The sequence below is a fragment of the Danio rerio genome, chromosome 15 (genome assembly GCF_049306965.1).
Source record: "Danio rerio strain Tuebingen ecotype United States chromosome 15, GRCz12tu, whole genome shotgun sequence".
NCBI classification, from domain to species: Eukaryota; Metazoa; Chordata; class Actinopteri; order Cypriniformes; family Danionidae; genus Danio; species Danio rerio.
The window spans coordinates 25,755,012-25,775,647 of NC_133190.1; the positions used below are offsets into that span (position 1 = coordinate 25,755,012).

The window sequence follows — 20,636 nt, forward strand, 5'->3', positions numbered from 1 at the left end:
AACTGTAACCTGTATATTAGCATATAAACGTGTTCAGGTAAGGACTCTTATCAAGCGTGTGATTTTTGAGGCAGGTCGGGCAATGCATGCCTGAGTTAAAACAACTTCCTGTTTCGTGGTGAATCGTCAAAGTTTGCAAGGCCGCCAAGGACACGCCCCTCTGCAAAAACTCTAGATCTTCGCAATTTAATATCGCCAAGGCCTTTAGATGACAAAACCCAATTTTGGTGTTGATCGGATAAAATCCCTAGGAGGAGTTTGTTAAAATACAACGCCTGGAAATGGTAAAACCAAGCCACTTTTTCGGAGCAGGAAGTTAAAAATATTTTAGAGAAGAAGAAGAAGAAGAAGAAGAAGAAACAGCAATTCAAATAGGGCCTACTTATAATTATATTGGACAAAAGGGACTGACAGAGATGTGTTTAGAGTTGTATTTTAAAGCTTTAACATACAGAGACAGGAATGAAGATCAACCTCTGCATAAACAGATGATGATTAATAAAATGTGTTTGTTGCCTCATTACAGACATACATGCACATTTCTCATTTCTCCTCCCTTCTCTGAATAAATGTATAATTCGTATATCCTGCATCTGTAATCAAATGGATAATGGAGAACTGTACATTAGGGGACATTACTTAGCAACACTGCTCCTAGCTTGTCTACCTGCATCTCTGGTTTTCAAAATAAAAGTCACATATATTTTTCATATTTGCTAGAATAAATGTGAAAATAAACTAAAAGTCTGTGCTTTGGCTGCAAAAAAGTTATGACTAGGTTGCTGACGTAGAACATGACCTAGAGTACATGCAAATGTTGAGTGCGTAATAATTAATGATCCCATGTGCAACGTAACAGTCTGTGTTTGTTTCTGAAAGGCCTGTTTTCCAACCAGGGATTTACAGTACACTCACAGGATTTACATGAAAATGACAAAAAAAATGATGTTTGAGGCCATTTCCATGCATTCAACTCTTATTATTCAGCTATACTCAGGTATAACCAAAAATATATATAATTTAAAATGGTAGATTATATTTTATTGAGGAAATTGAACTGAATGATTGCAATTGCAATAAATAATATCAATTAATTTTTTTTATTTTAAATACAACATATTTTATTGTGAATGAAAAAAAATATACACTTAGAATTACTTTTTACATACACTTATGTGTATTTAAAATATTAAACAGTGTAGATTATGAACATGTCTTTTTCTCACCGTAAACCAGATTATCATCTTGGCTTCTTCCGTCAGAGTGTAAGTACAGCTGATCTTTGCCTGGCCTTTCAAAGTTACCTCCACCACGTCTTCCATTCTCACATCCACCAAAGCCCATGCTGAAAACACATCAACATACATCAGTTTGTCAGTAAGCCTAATGTTTTATGTGAAGTGTCCATCAAACAATGCAAATGAAAATGCAATGAAAGAAGGGCTACATCTGCAGCTACTGAACATGTGCAAATCAATATACAACAATAACTGTTTTTCCCATTACTGTAATAGGTAAGTTTTACCCCCCCCCCCCCCCCCCCCCTTATTATTGAACACAATATTTTTTATTTTAAGAAAATTATTACACATTTTGGAACAGTAAACATTCAGTTAAAAACATTCAAATACCTTCCCATTTGCCAAATTAATATTTCTTTGATTCCTATGCAAGACCCCAAGACCCTAATTTTGGAATGCAGTGACTCAACAGGTCAGTGATTTAACAGGAAACAAGGCATGGGGAAGACCACTTCAGATTAGACCTCACCCCCATGTTTCCATGTCAAATTCTCCATCTAGTAGGAGCAGAGCACTTGAGAGAGAAGATATTATGAGAGGAATTCACAGAGCCCACCCATGTCCAGATTCATGAGTAGCATTCCCTCATGTCACGCCTCAAGAGGAAGAAAGACTCGATTTATCTAGAGAATAAGTGACCTACTGTTTGCCAGAAATGAGCTGTTCTCTCCCTTAAAGCATCTTAAAGCTCTCAGAATCATGAGGAGGTTGAAACTATTCATCCTCAGAAGTCTAATCACTACAAGACAAGACAAAACATTCATCTGCTGCTCATTCTGGCGGCGTGTTTGTTCTGTGAGGAGAAAGAATAGATTGCTAGCACACTTCACAGAGACTATAATCTAGACTCGCATTTCCAATTGATTTTGCACCAGTGTTACTTGGTAACCTTTCCAATATATTGTAAATGGCCTTTCTGGCCTCTATGTGGTCTTGTGGGCACTACAAGGGGATAATTGAGTATGAAGGATGCTTTCACATTACAGAAATTTGATTAGTGTCTTTCAACAAAGGCATTTCCTGTGCATTAGTGACATTAGCGCAAGACTGACGTTCTTTGTTGTGGCCATCAAACATTCACCTTGTTCATAGAGCTCAAAAAAAGGACAAAGGTATCTATAATGCTTTTTCTGAACTTTCTGAAGAGTCATGTGGCAACGAAAACAAATTTAACATTTTTTCCCAACAAACGTTAAATCAAAGCTATTTTTAGTGGTGACTGAGTTAGCATGTTAATGCTATGCTGTCTTAAGACAATTTGTAATAAGCTGTTTTAAAACATTAATGTATTTGGGGAAAATATCTAATTGCGATTTTTTTTTTTTTTTTTTTACCTTTATTGCGATTTTGATTTGCGTTTTATTTTGTAGTCAAGATTCAGCTCAATACTCTGTATTGTAGCTTCTTACTGCTAAAATGCAGTGGGTGTTAAAAAAAGGAACTTAAAATATATTAATTTTTATTGGCAAACATCTTTGAAATTATACTTTGCTCTGGCTTATTGGAAGACTCTCTGTTTTTGCCCTACCCAACTTCATTTAGGTAAGTTTGATGATGGAGTTTGATGTCATCAAAGCTATTTTAGAAGCTATATATATATATATATATATATATATATATATATATATATATATATATATATATATATATATATATATATATATATATATATATATATATATATACAGTTGAAGTCAGAATTATTAGCCCCCTTTTGATTTGACTTGTCAGTCTTATTTGTTTTATTTCGGCTAGAATAAATGCAGTTTTAAATTTTTTAAATTAGCCCCTTTAAGCTAATTTTTTTTTCGATAATCTACAGAACAAACCATCGTTATACAATAACTTGCCTAATTACCCTAACCTGCCTAGTTCACCTTATTAACCTAGTTACGCCTTTTAAATGTCACTTTAAGCTGTATAGAAGTGTCTTGAAAAATATCAAGTCTAATATACTTTACTGTCATCATGGCAAAGAGAAAATAAATGAGTTATTAATAAGTTTTTAAAACTATTAAGCTTAGAAATGTGCTGAAACAATCTTCCCTTCATTAAACAGAAATTGGTGAAAAAAATAAACAGGGGTGCTAATAATTCCGACTTCAACTGTATATACATAAAGAAGCAAGCTGCCAAACTAAGACCTGGGTTCTATCCCCGACTCTGACAAAAAAAGAAAAAGATGAAAAATCAGAAGAAGATGACAACTAAGCAGATGAGTAAGGCCAAGCAAAAAGCAAACATGATAATGCGAACCATAAAGGTCAAGATGAAGACTAAACAGATGATGCAATCGAAAAAGACCAAGCAGATGAGCAAGGCCAAGAAAACGACCAAGACCACGAAAATGAAGACTAAGACCGAGCAGATAGCCAAGAAGAAGACTAAGTCCAAAATAACTTTAAAGACGATAAGACCACGGCCAAGATGAAAACTAAGCCCAAGATATTATCCAAGACAAAAAAGACAAAGCAGGCGACCAAGAAGAAGACGAAAACTAAGCAGATGACAAGGGTCAAGAAGAAAACAAAGACTAAGAAAAAAGATAACGTCCTAGATGAAGACCAAGCAGACGACCAAAAACAATGAAAATAAAGACAACCAATTTTGACATTTACCATTTGTTAATCGGTTGATCAACTTGCAGTAGCTCAGTCGATACATGACTCACCTCTCAACGTGAAGCAAACGGCAAAGACGATGACGCAAACCATGAAGATCAAGACGAAGACTGAGCAGATGACCACAAATGATGCAAACCAAGATAAGACAACTAAGAAGACCAAGCAGATGTGCAAGGCCAAGAAAACGACCAAGACCACGCAAATAAAGATTAAGCCTAAAATAAAGTCCAAGAAGATGAAGACTAAGCCCAAGATATTATCCAAGACAAAGAAGAAGACCAAGCAGGTGATCAAGAAAAAGACGAAAACTAAGACAAAGATAACAACCTAGATGAAGACCAAGCAGACGAACAAGACCAAGAATTTAACGATGAAGACCAAGATGAAGAAGAGGACGACATAGAAGATAAAAACAAAAAAGATGACGACTAAGACCAGACGACGAAAACAAAGAAGATCAGTGTTGGGCACTGTTGGGCAACAAGTAGTGACGCTACTAGCTTAACTACATTTCTTAGTAGCGTGACGGTAGCATCGCTACTTGCAAAATCAATAGCTTTTCAGTAGCGAAGCTATTTTATTAGTCAAGTAGCGCAGCAGCATCCATTCAAGCTACATTTACTGATCGCGGATAAATAAGTGACGGCACTGACATTCACGGAGCTGTGAGGCCGGTGTCTAGTCGATGAAATTAATTCCATTTGATGGCTAGAATGACGATTTCTTTTTCTTCCTGTTTTGCGGTATTCGACAACAAAGTTTTTGGTGCGTTACTGCCACCTCTGGTTGTCGACGTCGCCAACCGAAACTAGCTTGATGGAAAGAGAGATTTGATTTAGAGAGATTGAGAAAGAGAAGTTGTTTCGGAAGCGGGATTCCTCATGACCATACCCTGAAAAGTACTTGTTAAGATGCAATAACTTAATTTCTGATGCTGTGCCCAATATTAGCGCTGTCAAAATTAGTGCGTTAACGCATGCAATTAATTTTAAATAATTAACGCGTAAAAAAAAATTAACGCAAATAACGCAGTTGCTGGTTTTTTTACATCCTGTTGTGGTGGACGTGTGTTTAACATGCAGGAAATGTGGATAAGACCAAGGAAGAACTTTTTGAAGGCAAGTTTCAGTATAAAACAATTAGTTGCATCACCAGGCTCTCCAAAGTTTCATGCAATTTCGGGTGTTTCATTTTTAACTTTTGACTTCTGTTGTAAGTTGATACCGTATGGCAAACAGAAAGAAAATCCTCCGCATTTCGTGACTCGGTGTTCCCTTAAGGTAATAAAATCACTGTTTAGGCTACAGGGTAGAATTTTAATAAGTGTAATCTTAATCATATTAAGATCTGAGTATTGGTGTCTTATGTAAATGTACTCAGAAAGTCTCTGGTGAAGTCGCGAGCTGTAAAAGACAGGGCATTACTCTGCCTTTCAGGATGAGCCCTCCAAGTTTAGCGTGTTTCCTCATTAAACGCAACGAAAGCGTATGCTTCGCGTTGTTGTGTCAGAATCCTTGTGAAATACAGTAATACTTTAGGATGCTTAGTTTAAGCAAATTTGATAAACGTGATCATGCGTGTTGAATCTGAGGGGAGTCGCTCCAGTATGGAAGGCCGTTGGGGCCAAAACGTCTGCAGCGCATTGCGTGTGTTTGTCTGTGTGTGTGTCTGTGTCAGGCCCGTTGAGGGGTGTCAGGGGTGGAGTGAGCGACATATCTGAGTAGGGGCGTGTGCGTGCGAGACGTACCTGAAGGACGGTGGGGGTGAGTTGCGCGCGACATAGGCTACCTGAAGAGCTAGCAGGGATGGGGAGTAGAGGGGTGTGCAATGTATTTAACGACTGGTTTGCGAGAGATTATCATTAATTTGCGGGCATTTGGGAATCTCTGTGCACTTGCGGGATACTCCTAGTCTTAGCAACTGGATGAATGTAAAGGAGGATTAAGCAAAATTGTTTCTACTCTATAACTAATAATCTCAACTAACAGCAATACAACTTTACAATGAGTGCAACAGTTCGTATTCTATAGTTTTTATTATAATTTTTCTTTTTCCATATCTACAATTCCTGTATTTTGGCATTTTTTTGCAGTTCACTTAGAATCCAATATGGAAATCAATGTTTTCTTTATTGGTATTGATTGTTTTACTGAATTTTAATCGATTGACAGCACTAATATATATATATATATATATATATATATATATATATATATATATATATATATATATATATATATATATATATATATGAGCAATTCTGTACAAGTTTGTCAACCTTTGCAGGTAGATTAAAATCAAAACAAGACCAAAAAGAAGACTAAGACCAAAATAGCCTCCAAAACGAAGAAGACCACGGTCAAGATAAAGAAAATGAAGACTAAACACAAGATAGTGTCCAAGACTAAGAAGAAGACCAAGAAGAAGATGAAAACTAAGCAGATGACAAAGGCCAAGAGGAAGATGAAGAAGACTAAGACAAAGATAATGTCGTAGATGAGGACCAAGCAGACGACCACAAACGATGAAGACAAAAACAACGAAGTAGACCAAGCAGACGAGCAAGGCCAAGAAATTGATGACAACCAAGATGAAAGACCAAGATGAAGAAGAGGAAGACAAAAAAAGATGACGATTAAGACCAGATGATGAAGAAAAGGAAGATGAAGACTAAGACCAAGATAATGTCCAAGCCGAAGAAGATGACATAGACCAAGACAAAAACGACCAAGCAGACGACCAAGGCCAAGAAAACGATGACTACAAAGATGAAGACGACCAAGGCCAAGAAAGTGATGAAGACCAAGTTGACTACTACGAAGATGATGACTAAGACCAAAAAAACAGAAGAATACCAAGATGAAGACTAAGACCAAGATGAAGACAACGAAGAAGACCAAGATGAAGAAGAGGACGACAAAGACAAAGAAGATGATGAAAATAAACTTAATTTCTTATATATAAATATATATTCTAATTCCCACCAATATGACCACGACCAAAAATACTAAGACGAAGAATACTCTTAGTTTTTGCCTTTCCTAAGTTCATTTCTTATATATAAATATCCACAAAGAAGCAAGTTCGTTAATCAGGTTCATCATCTCCAAGTAGCTCAGCCATTATATGACTCACCCCTCACACTAGAGACCCGGGTTCTGACCAAGATGACGCTTGCGAAGACCAAGCAGACGACCAAGACAAAGATGATGACTATGTAGACGAAGACAACCAAGGCCGAGAGAACGACCAGCTGCAATCCAGCACTGGTAAACACCTATACACTCTCGCATTTACACACATACACTACAGCCAATTCAGTTTATTGAATTCACCTATATAGTGCATGTCTTTGGACTGTGGAAAAACCGGAACACCTGAAAGAAACCCACAAAAACATGAGGAGAACATGCAAACACCACACAGAAATGCCAGCTAACCCAGCCAGGGCTCGAACCAGCAACCTTTTTGCTGTGAGGCGACAGTGCTAACCACTGAGCCATCGTGTCTATCTACAATAAGGTTGCATTAGCTAAAGTTAGTTAACGTATTTACTAACTTTCTATTTACTAACATCTTTCACAGTATTTAATAGGAGTTCGAGCACGAAGCGCTGAAACCCTATGGTTCATCTTTGTAATTGTTATTTAATATTGTTAGTTATTGTTAAATGAGGCCCTTAAATGAGTATATTAAAATTAATGTAACAAAAATATTACAATTAATGAAAAAAATGTTATTTGAAGTATCAATTAATATCAAAAAGTTAAATACTGATGCTAAACATTACTCAATATCACGTGTTTGCAAGTCAGCAAATTGTTTTAGATATTAATATTAAAGTAGTGCAATTAATTGTACATAAATACAGTATTAAAAATGTAAAATTTTGAAATATTAAGTAATTGTATTATATTTTTTCTTCTTTAGGAAATAAAACCACAAGCGTTTCGGCTCAACACCTTCCTCAGTGTATGAAACCATTTTCTCCCTCCATCCTTTTTTTCAGTTGTCAATCACATTACGTCAATCAATTCAATTCTCAATCATTAAGGGGGTGGTCCACTGAGATATTTTAAACTTCAGTTCATGTGTAATGTAGCTGTGTAAACATAAACAACATCTCTCAATGTAATATGCTCAAAGTTCAATGCAAAGGGACACATTGGCCTTTACAGAGTTAGCTTTGCAAAGCCTACAGCGAACAAAGTTTGGGGAATACAAAAAATACATTCCGACTAGTAAGATCACAAGGGCTTCTGGTTACACATATTCACCACGCGCACACACCCTGAGCAGTGACGAGGCATGGCCAGAGGTGCTGTAAGGTTATAACAGAGAAAGCTAAAATATAAAATACGTATCTCAGCACATTATGTTAGCTGACCAATCAGAGCCGCTTAAGGATGGGCCTTTCAAAGGAACTAGGGAATATGACAGTCGATTTCATGTTAGCAGAGTAGCTGTATATAATCAAAGTAAAATATATGAAAAAATAACAAGATTTTCTACAAGTTAAATATGAGCACTGTTGGAGAAAAGGAATTTATTTTTATTATTATTCTTTTTATTATTTTTTGTTAGAAAAATGTTTAGACTAACAACAGATTAATCAATCTTTCTCTTTTGTATTATAAAACATCTTGACCAGACAAACTTCCTCTTTTTTACTGTGCTGCATACTTTTTAGAAGAACTGCTGACAAGTGGAAAAGCAGAATAAGAATAAATTGAGGGTGGGGGCCTTTGTTCCAGAACTATAGTCTAGACATGTCACAAGTTGTCCTGATGCTTGTAGAAGTTGTGAAATATATTAAAGATGCACGTAATTGTTCAGTTCTGGTATGCAGAGAAAGGTTGCAGAAAGAGGAAGTAATGTCCAGGGGTTGCAAAGAGCCAAGGGACTGCAGAATGACTGATAAGTGACGTTAAACCAAAACTCCACCTGTTAAGATCAGTTGTGTATATATATACTGGAGTCAGGAAATGTAAGTTAGTTGCGAACCTTCGGAATGTAATTCTTGTATTGCATTGGGGTAACGTAACCCAGAGCTCTGTCATCGAATTATTCATTTGTATCTAATAAATTACTAATATTTTTGCCATTGAAGAAAACCCTCTCCAGACCTTTTCTTATTGAACACGCATGGAATTGGCTAGATATTCCAACAGCACACATTGCTCTGCATCTTATAAACACAACCAAGCCTTAAAAATACACTGTGGACCATCCCAATTACATGTATATAACAAAGAACATCAAAAGGAATATCACATGCACCTACAAAAAAACATAATCTCCATAATCAATGAAGACAGGTTTGTTAAAAAAAATCACAATAAAATTATATGAATCATAATCACTTATTATTTCATATATTCACCAAATGATACAACAACGAAAGCCCAACAATTAAAAACATAAGAATAAGATTCCCAAACATTATAATTATTTACTTTAATATAAACTCAAAATCCATCCTAATTATTAAGTTTTTTTTTTCAATAAACCATTTTAAAATGTAATTTAATCCATAGCATGTGAATTACATACACATAATATCCGATTTGCTTGAATCTAAGAATCAGTAATGTCATCTGCAATCAGCTCTGTGCATAAACTTTTAGAACTGGGTGTCATAATGACTAGCATTTCCGTCTGTACAACGTTTGATTGAGATAAAATGAATACGATAAGAAATAACAACAATCAACTCCAACATCTTGCCCATCTAAAGATCTCCAGACAAGCACAAGTCTGCCAAGATGCCACAGCGGTAACCATGCAATACATCATAACAAGCTTCAATTATAGTTGAGACTCAGACACACTCAGCAGTTTGGCTGTTTGAGCTGCATGTCACTCTCTTTAAGAATGGAAATTGCCAAAAATGGAAAAGAGAGCTCATTAATGTGCCTATGAGCCACTGTTGACATTTTGGTGTCTGGAGTGCAGATAACAGCCACAGATGACTTGCTTTGTGTCATCATAAGTCTATTAAATTGGCTTAGTTCAAAAGCACCAGAACTGGACAAAAATCAACACATTTAAACAAAGTTTTGCCTCAAAAAGCAGGAAGAAAAAGAAAAGAAAGCAGGAAGACAAAACTCAAGGTTTACACATTTGCCATCAAAGCACTGAAAAATGTCTATGAGTCCTAGATGAGCCCAATATCAAGCATCTTTACTTTCAGATGAAGTCACAAACAAAAATAACACATCCTGTGATGGTTGGAAGATAAATAGAGGCCGACTTGGACATTAAAGAATGTACTTTTCTTCAGACAATAGAAATCACCCCATGAAATCCTGACTGCACACAAGAGAACGGCTACTGACAGGAAGTCACAGATGGATGAGTGTTGTAGCACAATTACGCACGTACATTTATATTTTACCATAAAACACAACAAAGGAGTCAAGGCTACCGTGTAAAGCTGAGCCATGGGGAGTCATGCATTTTTCGTTTCCTTGCAGAAACACAAGCCAAAATTTCCAGACTTGCCAAAACACACGAGACAGACAATAAGGTAAAATAAGAAACAACACTGATGGTACATGGAGGAATTTGATGTGTGCATCTTAGTCGAGTTGTTAAAACTTGCAAAGTTAGCTCATTGCACATATAAAAGTCAAATATTAGATCATACACTGTAAAAAAAATCTAATTTTACAGAAAATATCCTTAAATTTTTTACAGTAATTTTTTGTCATTTCACATTATATTCAAAATTTAGTAAAATGACAACCAATCTCTTTAAATTAACCATTTGACTTTCATTTTAGGTACTTTATTATTAAAGACAAATTACTGACATTTGTGTTTTTTATACAGGGAAATTACAGTATAATTTATACAGTATTTTTTCTGTTATTTTAAATTATATTCAAAAGTTCATAAAAATTACAAACATTATCTGTAAATTAACGGCTTGACTGTTATTTTATGTACTATATAATTAATGACAAATTACAGCAATGTGTCTGTTTTTTACAAAAAAATGACATATTATTTACAGTGTTTTTTCCTGTTTTTTAAGTACATTTAAAATTACGTAAAATTAAAGTAATAAATTGTAATTACTTGCTCTGTAAAAAAAAAAAAATCTTAAAAAAAAGGTCAAATGACTGGCAGCTATGGCTGCCAAACAAAAACTAAGGTAAAATTTCTTTGTTGAAAAAAAGTGCAAAAAATAATAAATCTACAGATATTTTCATTAAAATGTTTACAGAGAAACACTGTTATTTTACAGACTTTTTCTAGATTATTACTATCAAATCGATTTAATAAAGTAACACACTAAGACACATACACCTGTTTCAGATTCCGCTGATTGCACACACACAGTCGGAGGATCGTTATGAACTGATTACATGCACTTTAAAAGCAGCACAGACGCACGCTCCAATTGCTTAGTCTTGTTATACTGCTACTGTGAACAATATGACGCGTTTCTCTTCTTTTGCCTTGCTTTGTTTGTTAATTGTTTATGTTGTTTGCTGCCGGGATTGACTATTTGCCTGTTAATTGACCATGACTCTGGATTCCCTGCAAAATGTTACATCTGTTTGCCCCTGTGTTGACTGTTGCTTGCCTTTGGATCTGCACTCATTTGTCAGCGTCCCCTTCATGTTACAGTTCCATTTCATTTAAGATCTGTAACTGAATCATTCCATATAACTTAAACCTCTACACGTTTTACATAAACACTATTCAATAAAATGTAACAACTGTAATTTTAAAGTTGTGAGAATTTTAATCAGTTGTATCTTGTTTGTTGTTTTTTCCAAAAATTTTTGATCCAAAATAAAACTGTTAAATTACGATCATGAGCATGTCTTGGCATGTTATTAAAGGTGTTTAACCGTAATGATTTAGGGAAAATTCTTTTAAATAACATTGTTTTCTCTTGAACGTTTAGTGCGGTCACTTTATTGATGATGTTTGATCATAATAATCTAGGAGAAGTCTGTGTAATAACAGTGTTTCTTTGTAAAACTCTTAGCGTATACCTTTATTGAACGGATTTGATCGTAATAATCTAGGAAAAGTCTGTAAAATAACAGTGTTTTTCTGTAAACATTTTAATGAAAATATCTGTAGATTTATTATTTTTTGCACTTTATTTCAACAAAGACATTTTACCATAATTTTATGTTTTTTGTTTGGCAGCCGTAGCTGCCTGATATTTGACCTTTTTTTTACGATTTTTTTTCTTACAGTGTACTTTACAATAAGGTTTCATTAGTTGATGTTAGTAAATGCACAGTATTTATTAACAATGAACAATGAAACTAACCATGAATAAATTTTTCTACATTAACTAACAATAACAAAGATGAATAAATGCTGTGAAAAAATGTTAGTAAATACTAACTGACATTAACTAATGCAGCCTTATTTTAGGGCAACACAGGGGTTCAGTGGTTAGCACTGTCACGTCACAGCAAGAAGGTCACTGGTTCGAGTCCCGGCTAGGTCAGCTGGCATTTCTGTTTGAAGTTTGCATGTTCTCCCATTGTTCACATGGGTTTCTTCCGGGTGCTCCGGTTTCCCTTATGCTATAGTTGAATTGAAAAGCTAATGTAAGTGTGTGCATGTGAGAGTGAAACATATGGATGTTTCCCCGTACTGAGTTGCAGCTAAAAGGGCGTCCGTAGTGTAAAACATCTACTGGATAAGCTGTTGGTTCATTTTGTTGCGGCAACCCCTGATTAATAATGAATGAATGAATGAATGAACTTTTTTGTAAAGTTTACCAAGTGTGTTAAGAGTTATAGAAATAATCTTAAGGATACATTTCTTTATGCAAAAGGCTATGAGTGTAAGTTGTGTTTGCAAAATTGTTTTAAAATATGCTGTATTTAAGTAATTCTATAGGCTTCACCTTTAAAATTCTAAACATTTAAATATACTCTTAAAAAGTGAAACATGGGCAGCATGGTGGCTCTGTGCTTAGCATTGTTGGCTCACAGCAAGAAGGTCACTGGTTGAATAAAGGGGCTAATCCGAAAGAAAAAGAATGAATGAAAAATGAAACATCTACTTATATTTTCAGATTGTACTTTATGATTTTTTTAAATCTGCAAAAAGAAATAACACTCTATATTGAAAGCATGTCAGCTTTTTCTGCCAGCTATAACATAACCGTCTACAATTTTCTAATAAAAGACAGTTGAGTTGCAGATTTAGCTGTAGTCAACTGAATGCCTTAAAAGTGTTAGTTACTAAAAAAAAAAGAAGTAAACTTTTCAATCATACATTTTAAAACCTGACCATGTCAAATAAATAATTTGTGACTTTTGGACCCTTTCCACAAGAGTGTTATGACGCATTTGACGATAATCATAATCTTAAATCATTGAGAGTTTTTAAAATAAAAATAAAAACATATGAACATTTCTATGCATTTATGTATGTATTATATCATCTTTGTGTCAAATTACAAAAAACGAATTACTGCTTTTGTGAGGTCTGAGCTGCTCATTATGAGCTTGGGTCTTGACCTGACAAGAAATCTCTGATTGCCTTTAATGCCGGAAAAGCACACCCAAGCCGAGAAAAGGTAAATAACTGGTGCTTTTTTCAACAATTATCAAATTCTTAACCCCGAAAATCCCCTCAAGATAAGATCTGACTTCATTCAGTTCAGCCGTATAAGAGCCTATGCTCTTTGCTAAAAGGAGAGTTCACCCAAAAATTCAAAAATTTGCTGTCAATTAATTTATTTTATGTATTGAAGAAGATTTTTAGTTAAAACTGTGGCTTTTGTGATTCATATAATAAAAGCAAATAATAAGTCACTACTGACACATCCAACATACAAAAACATACCTGTGCCATTAACTTATCAATGTCCAACGAAACAAAATAAACTGCCTATAGGATTAAAACACTGAACATTATTATCTTTAATCCATAGCCTTGTCATGAGGGCAGAATCCTAATGTTTGATGTTCGTCGTTAATGCACACAGGAAGCTTGCTCTATATGCTGCCAAAAACACACTCAGTATCATTTGTCAAGGCTGTGGATTAAAGCTAATGTTGTAACAACATTCTGTTTCTGATTGTTTTGCTTCACTGTCTTCATTGCATTTTTAGGAGCCACAAGTTTTCATTTGGTTTGGCCTGTATACACTACCTGACAAAAGTCTTGTTGTCAATCCCAGTTGTGAGAGCAACAAATAAAAACTTGACTGCTATTTGATCATTTGGAAAAGTGGCAGAAGGTCGATTTTTCTGATGAATCATCTATGAACATTATTGAGCTTGTCTGGGGTAAGATAAAGGAATGAATGGCTTTCTTTGCCATTCCAGATGACTTTAATAAGTTATTTGAGTCATTGCAGAGATGTATGGATGCAGTCCTCCAAGCTCATGGGAGTCATACACAATATTACTTATTTTTCTGCTGCACCATGACTTTATATTCTATACTGTACATTATTTCTGTCAGAAAGTCAGATCTTACTGTTCTAATTGAATAACTAAAAATCACGGCATGATCATATTTTATTTTGGTAAAATAAACATAATCTAGAGTCCTTTGCCTTTCATATTAGCCACTTCTGATACCAACTGATCAACTAGAACTGTGTTTAAAACTTAGATAGGTGACAAGACTTTTGGCAGGTAGTGTATGTTTTGTTTTTAGCAGTTCAATCCGCTGTGGCGACCCCTGGTATATAAGGCACTAAGCCGAAAAAAATATGAATGAATGTGCTAGTTGTTGATCTTGTATTATATAATTCACTAAAGATAATTAGAGTTAAAAACTGCAAGATTTGTCTGTGTGAGTGCGTGTGTGTGAGTGTGTGTGCAAGTGCGTCTGCGTGTGTACGTGTTTTTGTGACATATCAGGACACAAATCCGTGTAATGACATAGGTATGACACAGGTATTACAAAAAGGAGGTGAAATATGAGGACATTGGTGATGTCCTCGTTTCTCAAAATGCTTATAAATCCTACAGAAAGTTTAATCAGAGAGTAAAGCTGAACACAGTCTCCTGTGATGTTTGGGTTTAGGGGTGGGGTGGGGTGAGAGAATACAATATATGGTTTGGAAAGTATAAAATGAATGGAAACCTATGTAATGTCCCCACTTTTCACAAAAACAAACATCTGAGTGTGTGTGTGTGTGTGTGTGTGTGTGTGTGTGTGTGTGTGTGTGTGTGTGTGTGTGTGTGTGTGTGTGTGTGTGTGTGTGTGTGTGTGTGTGTGTGTGTGTGTGTGTGTGTGTGTGTGTGTATATATGCATAAGAACAATAACAATGATGAACATTAACAATATTAAAAAGCATAAAATATAATATCAAAACATAAAGCAAGAATAACAACAGGAATAATAAAAGCAAATGAAAAGAAATGAAAATTAAGGAACATGATCTATATTAATGTTAATATTTGTAGAAGTAGTGGCTATAACAAAAACAACAACAACAATAATAATAATATTTATATATATATATATATATATATATATATATATATATATATATATATATATATATATATATATATATATATATATATATATATATATATATATATATATATATATATTTATTGTTAATTAGACACAATTTTCTAGAAGAAATTAAAGGAAAAGCTCATCTACATTTTGGTGATGAAATAACTGCACATTTTTATTTTGACCCTCTAATAGGGAATACAGTCGACGTATGCTAAATGTGAAATATAGGATATTTCAGATAAATATTGCTCTCCTTTTATTCATGAGCACACACATACACACAAACTCCCACTGCTGCAGAGTGAAACTGAAGTGCTGGAGTCCCCATATCAATCATTGCAAGCTTTATTTATAGGACGTTCCACATCGTTGCAGCATAAACAAACACAGACACCCTACAGCAGCTCTACAGTATAAGCTTCCACATCCTCTGATAAATATCGTTTTTTTTCACAAATCACACAGATGTTTGTTTAATACCTAACGCTGCACAAGTTGTTTTATTAGTGTTGTTTATTATTTGGCCCTGCAGATTATCTTGTGAGAGTTGAGATTCTGCTGCCAAGGGAGATGACTTGTGTTATGAGACAACAGAGGAGAGAATCGCTGCGCCTACAGCACAGCAAGCATTACTTACTACAGACTACCTTGTACATCGATTCATAGGGCAAATTCAAAGGTTAGTTACCATGCTCCACTTTATCACATCTAAGAATAACTATATCAGGTGTGTTTGACACTATGAAAAGCTTGCATGTCATGCCATTGAGGTTGCACGCAATGGTCCAAAGACACAGACATTTGTTTCTAAAAATACAGCACTTCAAAGAGGGCTGATGGAATTATACCAGCATATCATAGTGATAAGCAACAACAACCCTGTAAAAAGTTGCCTTTAAAGTTAAAAAATTGCCTTTACTTTAAAAATTGAGTAAACCCGTTGTAAATTGGAACTGTTAAGTAGGGTTGTAACGGTATGATTTTTTTACGGTATGATAATCGTCTAAAACAATACCACGGTTTGACGGTTTCGCGGTATACGGTATGTTACAAATGTTACAAAATAATAGAACAGTGAAGCAAATTTGACTTTTTCCAAATAATATATTTTTAGTTACTATAAACAACACCACTTACAATGAACAAATACAAAAATAAGAAAATAATAAATAATGTGTCAAAGTCCAAATAAAGTCCAAATAAACATGGTGCAAATCCTCAGTAAAAAAATAGATATAAATATTTACTATACTATAAATAGTTACATAACGAAACTAGATTCAATATGGAACATCCTTAGGTTTTATGTGCCAGCATGGATATGGTTGTCTGTGGATATGCATTGGGATTTGGTTGGCTGCAATGCAGACAAACAGCTGCACCTTCATTTGCGTCTTTTGAAAACAGCAAGAGCAGCAGTTCGTCTTTGCTGTGTCACTGTTTTGTCATGTTTCTGTGCTGCTGTGCATGCAAAAGTACTTAGTATGAGAATTATTTCATGCAAAACTTTTTGCGTTTTATTTAGCCACGCATAAATGTATGCCTATCTCTCATTCTGTGTTGTTCAAAAAGCTCATTGTTTGGTCCACAAACAAAAGCGAAACCTATGCTTATTGGTTGTGATATAGCGAGTTTGAACCAATCTGGGCATGGAGGAGGGACAATGCATCAATGTATCATGTCTGGTTTGTCCGGAGACACAGTGACGAGCGTTTCTTTGTCAAATCAGCGTGGTCAAATTTTGATGACGTAACCGCACTGATTCCGGAGCCTCTGAAAGTCCGTAAATGTAAAAAAAAAAAAAGAAAAAAAAAAAAAGAAAGTCCGCGAATGTTATGTGATACAGCACTGGAAAGCTGAGATTCTCTTCTTTATGCCAATCTTTGAATTGTATGAATCGGATCAGCGGATCAAAAGTTATTAAACATTTAAAAGCAATACTTATTTTTAGCCGCGGGCGGCTGTCTCGGTCTTTAAGGGTTAAAACCGTTGATATGCAATTGTTCATGGTATGATAATCGTGCACGTTCAAATCGTGGTAGACCGTCATACCGGTATATTGTTACAGCCCTACTGTTAAGTAGCTGTTTGGTAAGCTTTTATGGCCGTTTCCACAGTCAAAAGTTACCTAAAGTTACCACATCATAGCCAAGAAGAAGAGCAGAATCTACTCTGTGCACCATAGTTGTTTACAAGGCCATCTAAAGCATGAGTGATGTTGGCGTCAATGGTGTAGTGGTTAGTGCGGTGACCAAACTAAATAAGGCAGGTGTGAAAGCACCCTATAGCCGTACTCACACTAGGTACAGTTGCCTCGAACCGGGCCAAAGCACGCTTGTCCCCCCTCCTGTCTCCCCCGACAGCCCGCACTCATACCACAATCGGGCCTGGGTACGCTTACGTCATCGATGCTACGCTGTTTAGTGAGAAGCGCTGTCACTCAGCAGCACAGTGGAGATTTCTCTAGTTATATTGTGTCAGTCGGTTTGATATGCAGTGACATGCAGTCAAGTATTTCGCCAAACAGTTCTTAGGGATGCGGTGACACACAGTCAGATATTTCGCCGAATAGATCCGTCACTTTTGGCGCTTATAAACAATCATAAAGCCCTCGTGCTGCAGGAATGAGGACGTCTGCTGAAGCCGCGCAGCTGTTGTGCAGTGAGGGGTTTGCATATTTAATAAGCTACGGAAGTTTGCGTTCACTGAACAGTAAGAATTATTAATAAATCTATATGAACCAGTCCCTTAAAAGTCACGTCTCGCTTTCAGTTTCAGGCTTTGGCGCGTTTTGCACTCATACTACAAGCGTACCGTGCCAAAGCCCAAGTGAACCGCGCTCAGGCCAACCTCTTCCAACCGGGCCAGGGCCGGCCAAGTGAACCGTGCTTGAGCCCGATTCAGCACACTCACACTTGTCAAACGATCCGGGAAACGGGCTTGGGCACGGTACGGATGGCATAGTGTGAGTAGGCCCTAAGACTCTAATTTAAGCCTTGCACACTATTACAAATAAGATACAGCCTACACTGTAAATTCATGGATTCCACTGCAATGACTTTTTCTATAGCCATACTGAGCTTATCTATAGGACAAACTTTAAACATAGTCTTTGAGACATTTATCCAGTGCAGAAAAACTCAGATTGTCGTCATTTATATACAGTCTCACAAATAGCACACATATCTCATTTTTCCGTCCGTCAACCATCAGAGTAAAGAGACAGCATGTGTGCTATGAAGATGTGCAGGACTCCATATTAAAGCACAACTGCCAGCCACTTCTGAGCTTCCCAGCTAATTATTGTCTTGACCTGAGGTTCAGAGACTCTTTTTAAAAGCTTTAATGCCTTTAGAGTGGAGTTCCTGTACTTCACCCCGGGCTGCTGAGTGACATGAACTGACTGTTGGAAGGCCTTTAAAAGAGCCATAAGCGATACAAAGCTTTTTATGGTGAGGTTAAAGTAATGAGAACATAATCACTATTTATAAGCCCAAAATCCTACAGTGACTAAGCTGGAGTTCATGATGCTCATACTGCACTGTAACCGGTGCCTGTGTCTTTTATTACTCCTCTCAAGTGGAGAGATGATACAAACAAAAGCAGCTGTTTAACTCCATCTCATTCTCCCAAAATCTCCCACAATCCAGTGACCTACAGTCCAACATGATACGTCACGCTGTTCCCCTCACAGCACCCTCCAAGATTAATAGGAGTAAATGGTGTACTTACAAAAGTTAAGGCTCAGTTACATAAAGAATGATAACAATGAGGACAACTATGAGAACTGTATTATAATCTACACAAAAATGGCTTTGTCGTATGCCACTTAATATGCCAAAGCTCTTTAAATAGAATGAATTCAGATTGTCTCTTAATATGAATGCTTTTATAGTTCACCACCAAAATATTTTTTTATTGACTCCAATTATATTGTTCATTTAGTCGACAGTGCTAACCACTGAGCCACCATGTTGCCCCCCAATTATATTGTTAATTTATGCATTTATTGTTAAAACTGGGGTTGAGGATGCTGTTATTCTGTTTGTAAAACTTATAAACCAATTTAAAAACAATTTTATTTACTTCATATTTGATTATTGAAATTGAGTACACGTTTACTAAATAGGTTAAACTGGCTTGAGAATGTAGTATAATAAATAAGCAAGTGGAGTAAATAGTGTTAAGTGTTGCAATTGATCTATTAACAATACCAAAATGACAGAAAAGAAAAAAAGCTGCTCATTTTTATAGTGACCAATGCAATCGGCACTGATAGCCTCATGGGCAGTGTGCTACAATTGCATTTTAGGTCTCGCAAGTTTGAATCTTCCTCAAACCTGTTTCCCCTCTCTTCTCTAACTCCTTTCCTATAAAAATAATGCTACAGAATCTCAAAAATATTAAAAAATTTAACAAAATAAATAAATAAATAATGGGGCGGAGCAGTGGGTAGAGATGTTGCCTCACAGCAAGAAGGTCACTGGTTCAAGCCTCGGCTGGGCTAGTTGACATTTCTGTGTTGAGTTTGTATGTTCTCCCCGTGTTGGCATGGGTTTCCTCCGGGTGCTCCAGTTTCCCCCCAAAGGCATGCGCTATGGGTGAATTGAATACACTAATTTGGCAGTAGTGTATGAGTGTGAATGAGTGTGTATGGGTTGCAGCTGAAAGGGCAAACATAAGTGACGTCAAAGAGTAATGTTCAGCATTAGTAAAAAACTTTTTGGTGTCAATTGGACTTTCATAGACAATTTTTATTTTCATTAAATGTAATGTTTTTGTTATATTAATTTCCCAGTGATGGGTTGAAGCTGGAAGGGCATCTGCTGCATAAAACATATGCTGGATAAGTTGGCGGTTCATTCCACTGCGGTGACCCCTGATTAATAAAGGGACTAAGCCAAAAAGAAAATTACTGAATAAATGAATGAATGGATAGATAAATAAATAAATAAATAAATAAATAAATAAATAAATAAATAAATAAATAAATAATAACCAATAAAATTTACCAGGAGCACAACAAATTAGTGTATGGTCCCATACAACCAGAGGCGATGCTAACATTTGTGTTCAGTACACAGTACCCCAGTAAACAGAAATACTGATAAATATCCATAAAATTGCTGGAGCCAATAGCCTAGTGGTTAGAGTGTCCACATAGCACTAAGTTGCTCATGGGGACCTGTGTTCAATTCCTGGCTTAAGGTCCAAAATTCATTGGTCCAAAATGAC

General features: G+C 35.8%; 1 protein-coding gene across 4 annotated transcripts in view; it reads right to left on the reverse strand.

The window, feature by feature from the left end:
* mcamb (melanoma cell adhesion molecule b) overlaps positions 1–20,636 on the reverse strand; it is a 70,988-nt gene that overhangs the window by 16,711 nt on the left and 33,641 nt on the right. For all 4 annotated transcript variants that reach the window (NM_001012367.2, XM_073922803.1, XM_021481353.2 and 1 more), the window contains 1 exon segment: positions 1,227–1,345. In NM_001012367.2, the coding sequence (NP_001012367.2) occupies positions 1,227–1,345 (119 nt within the window).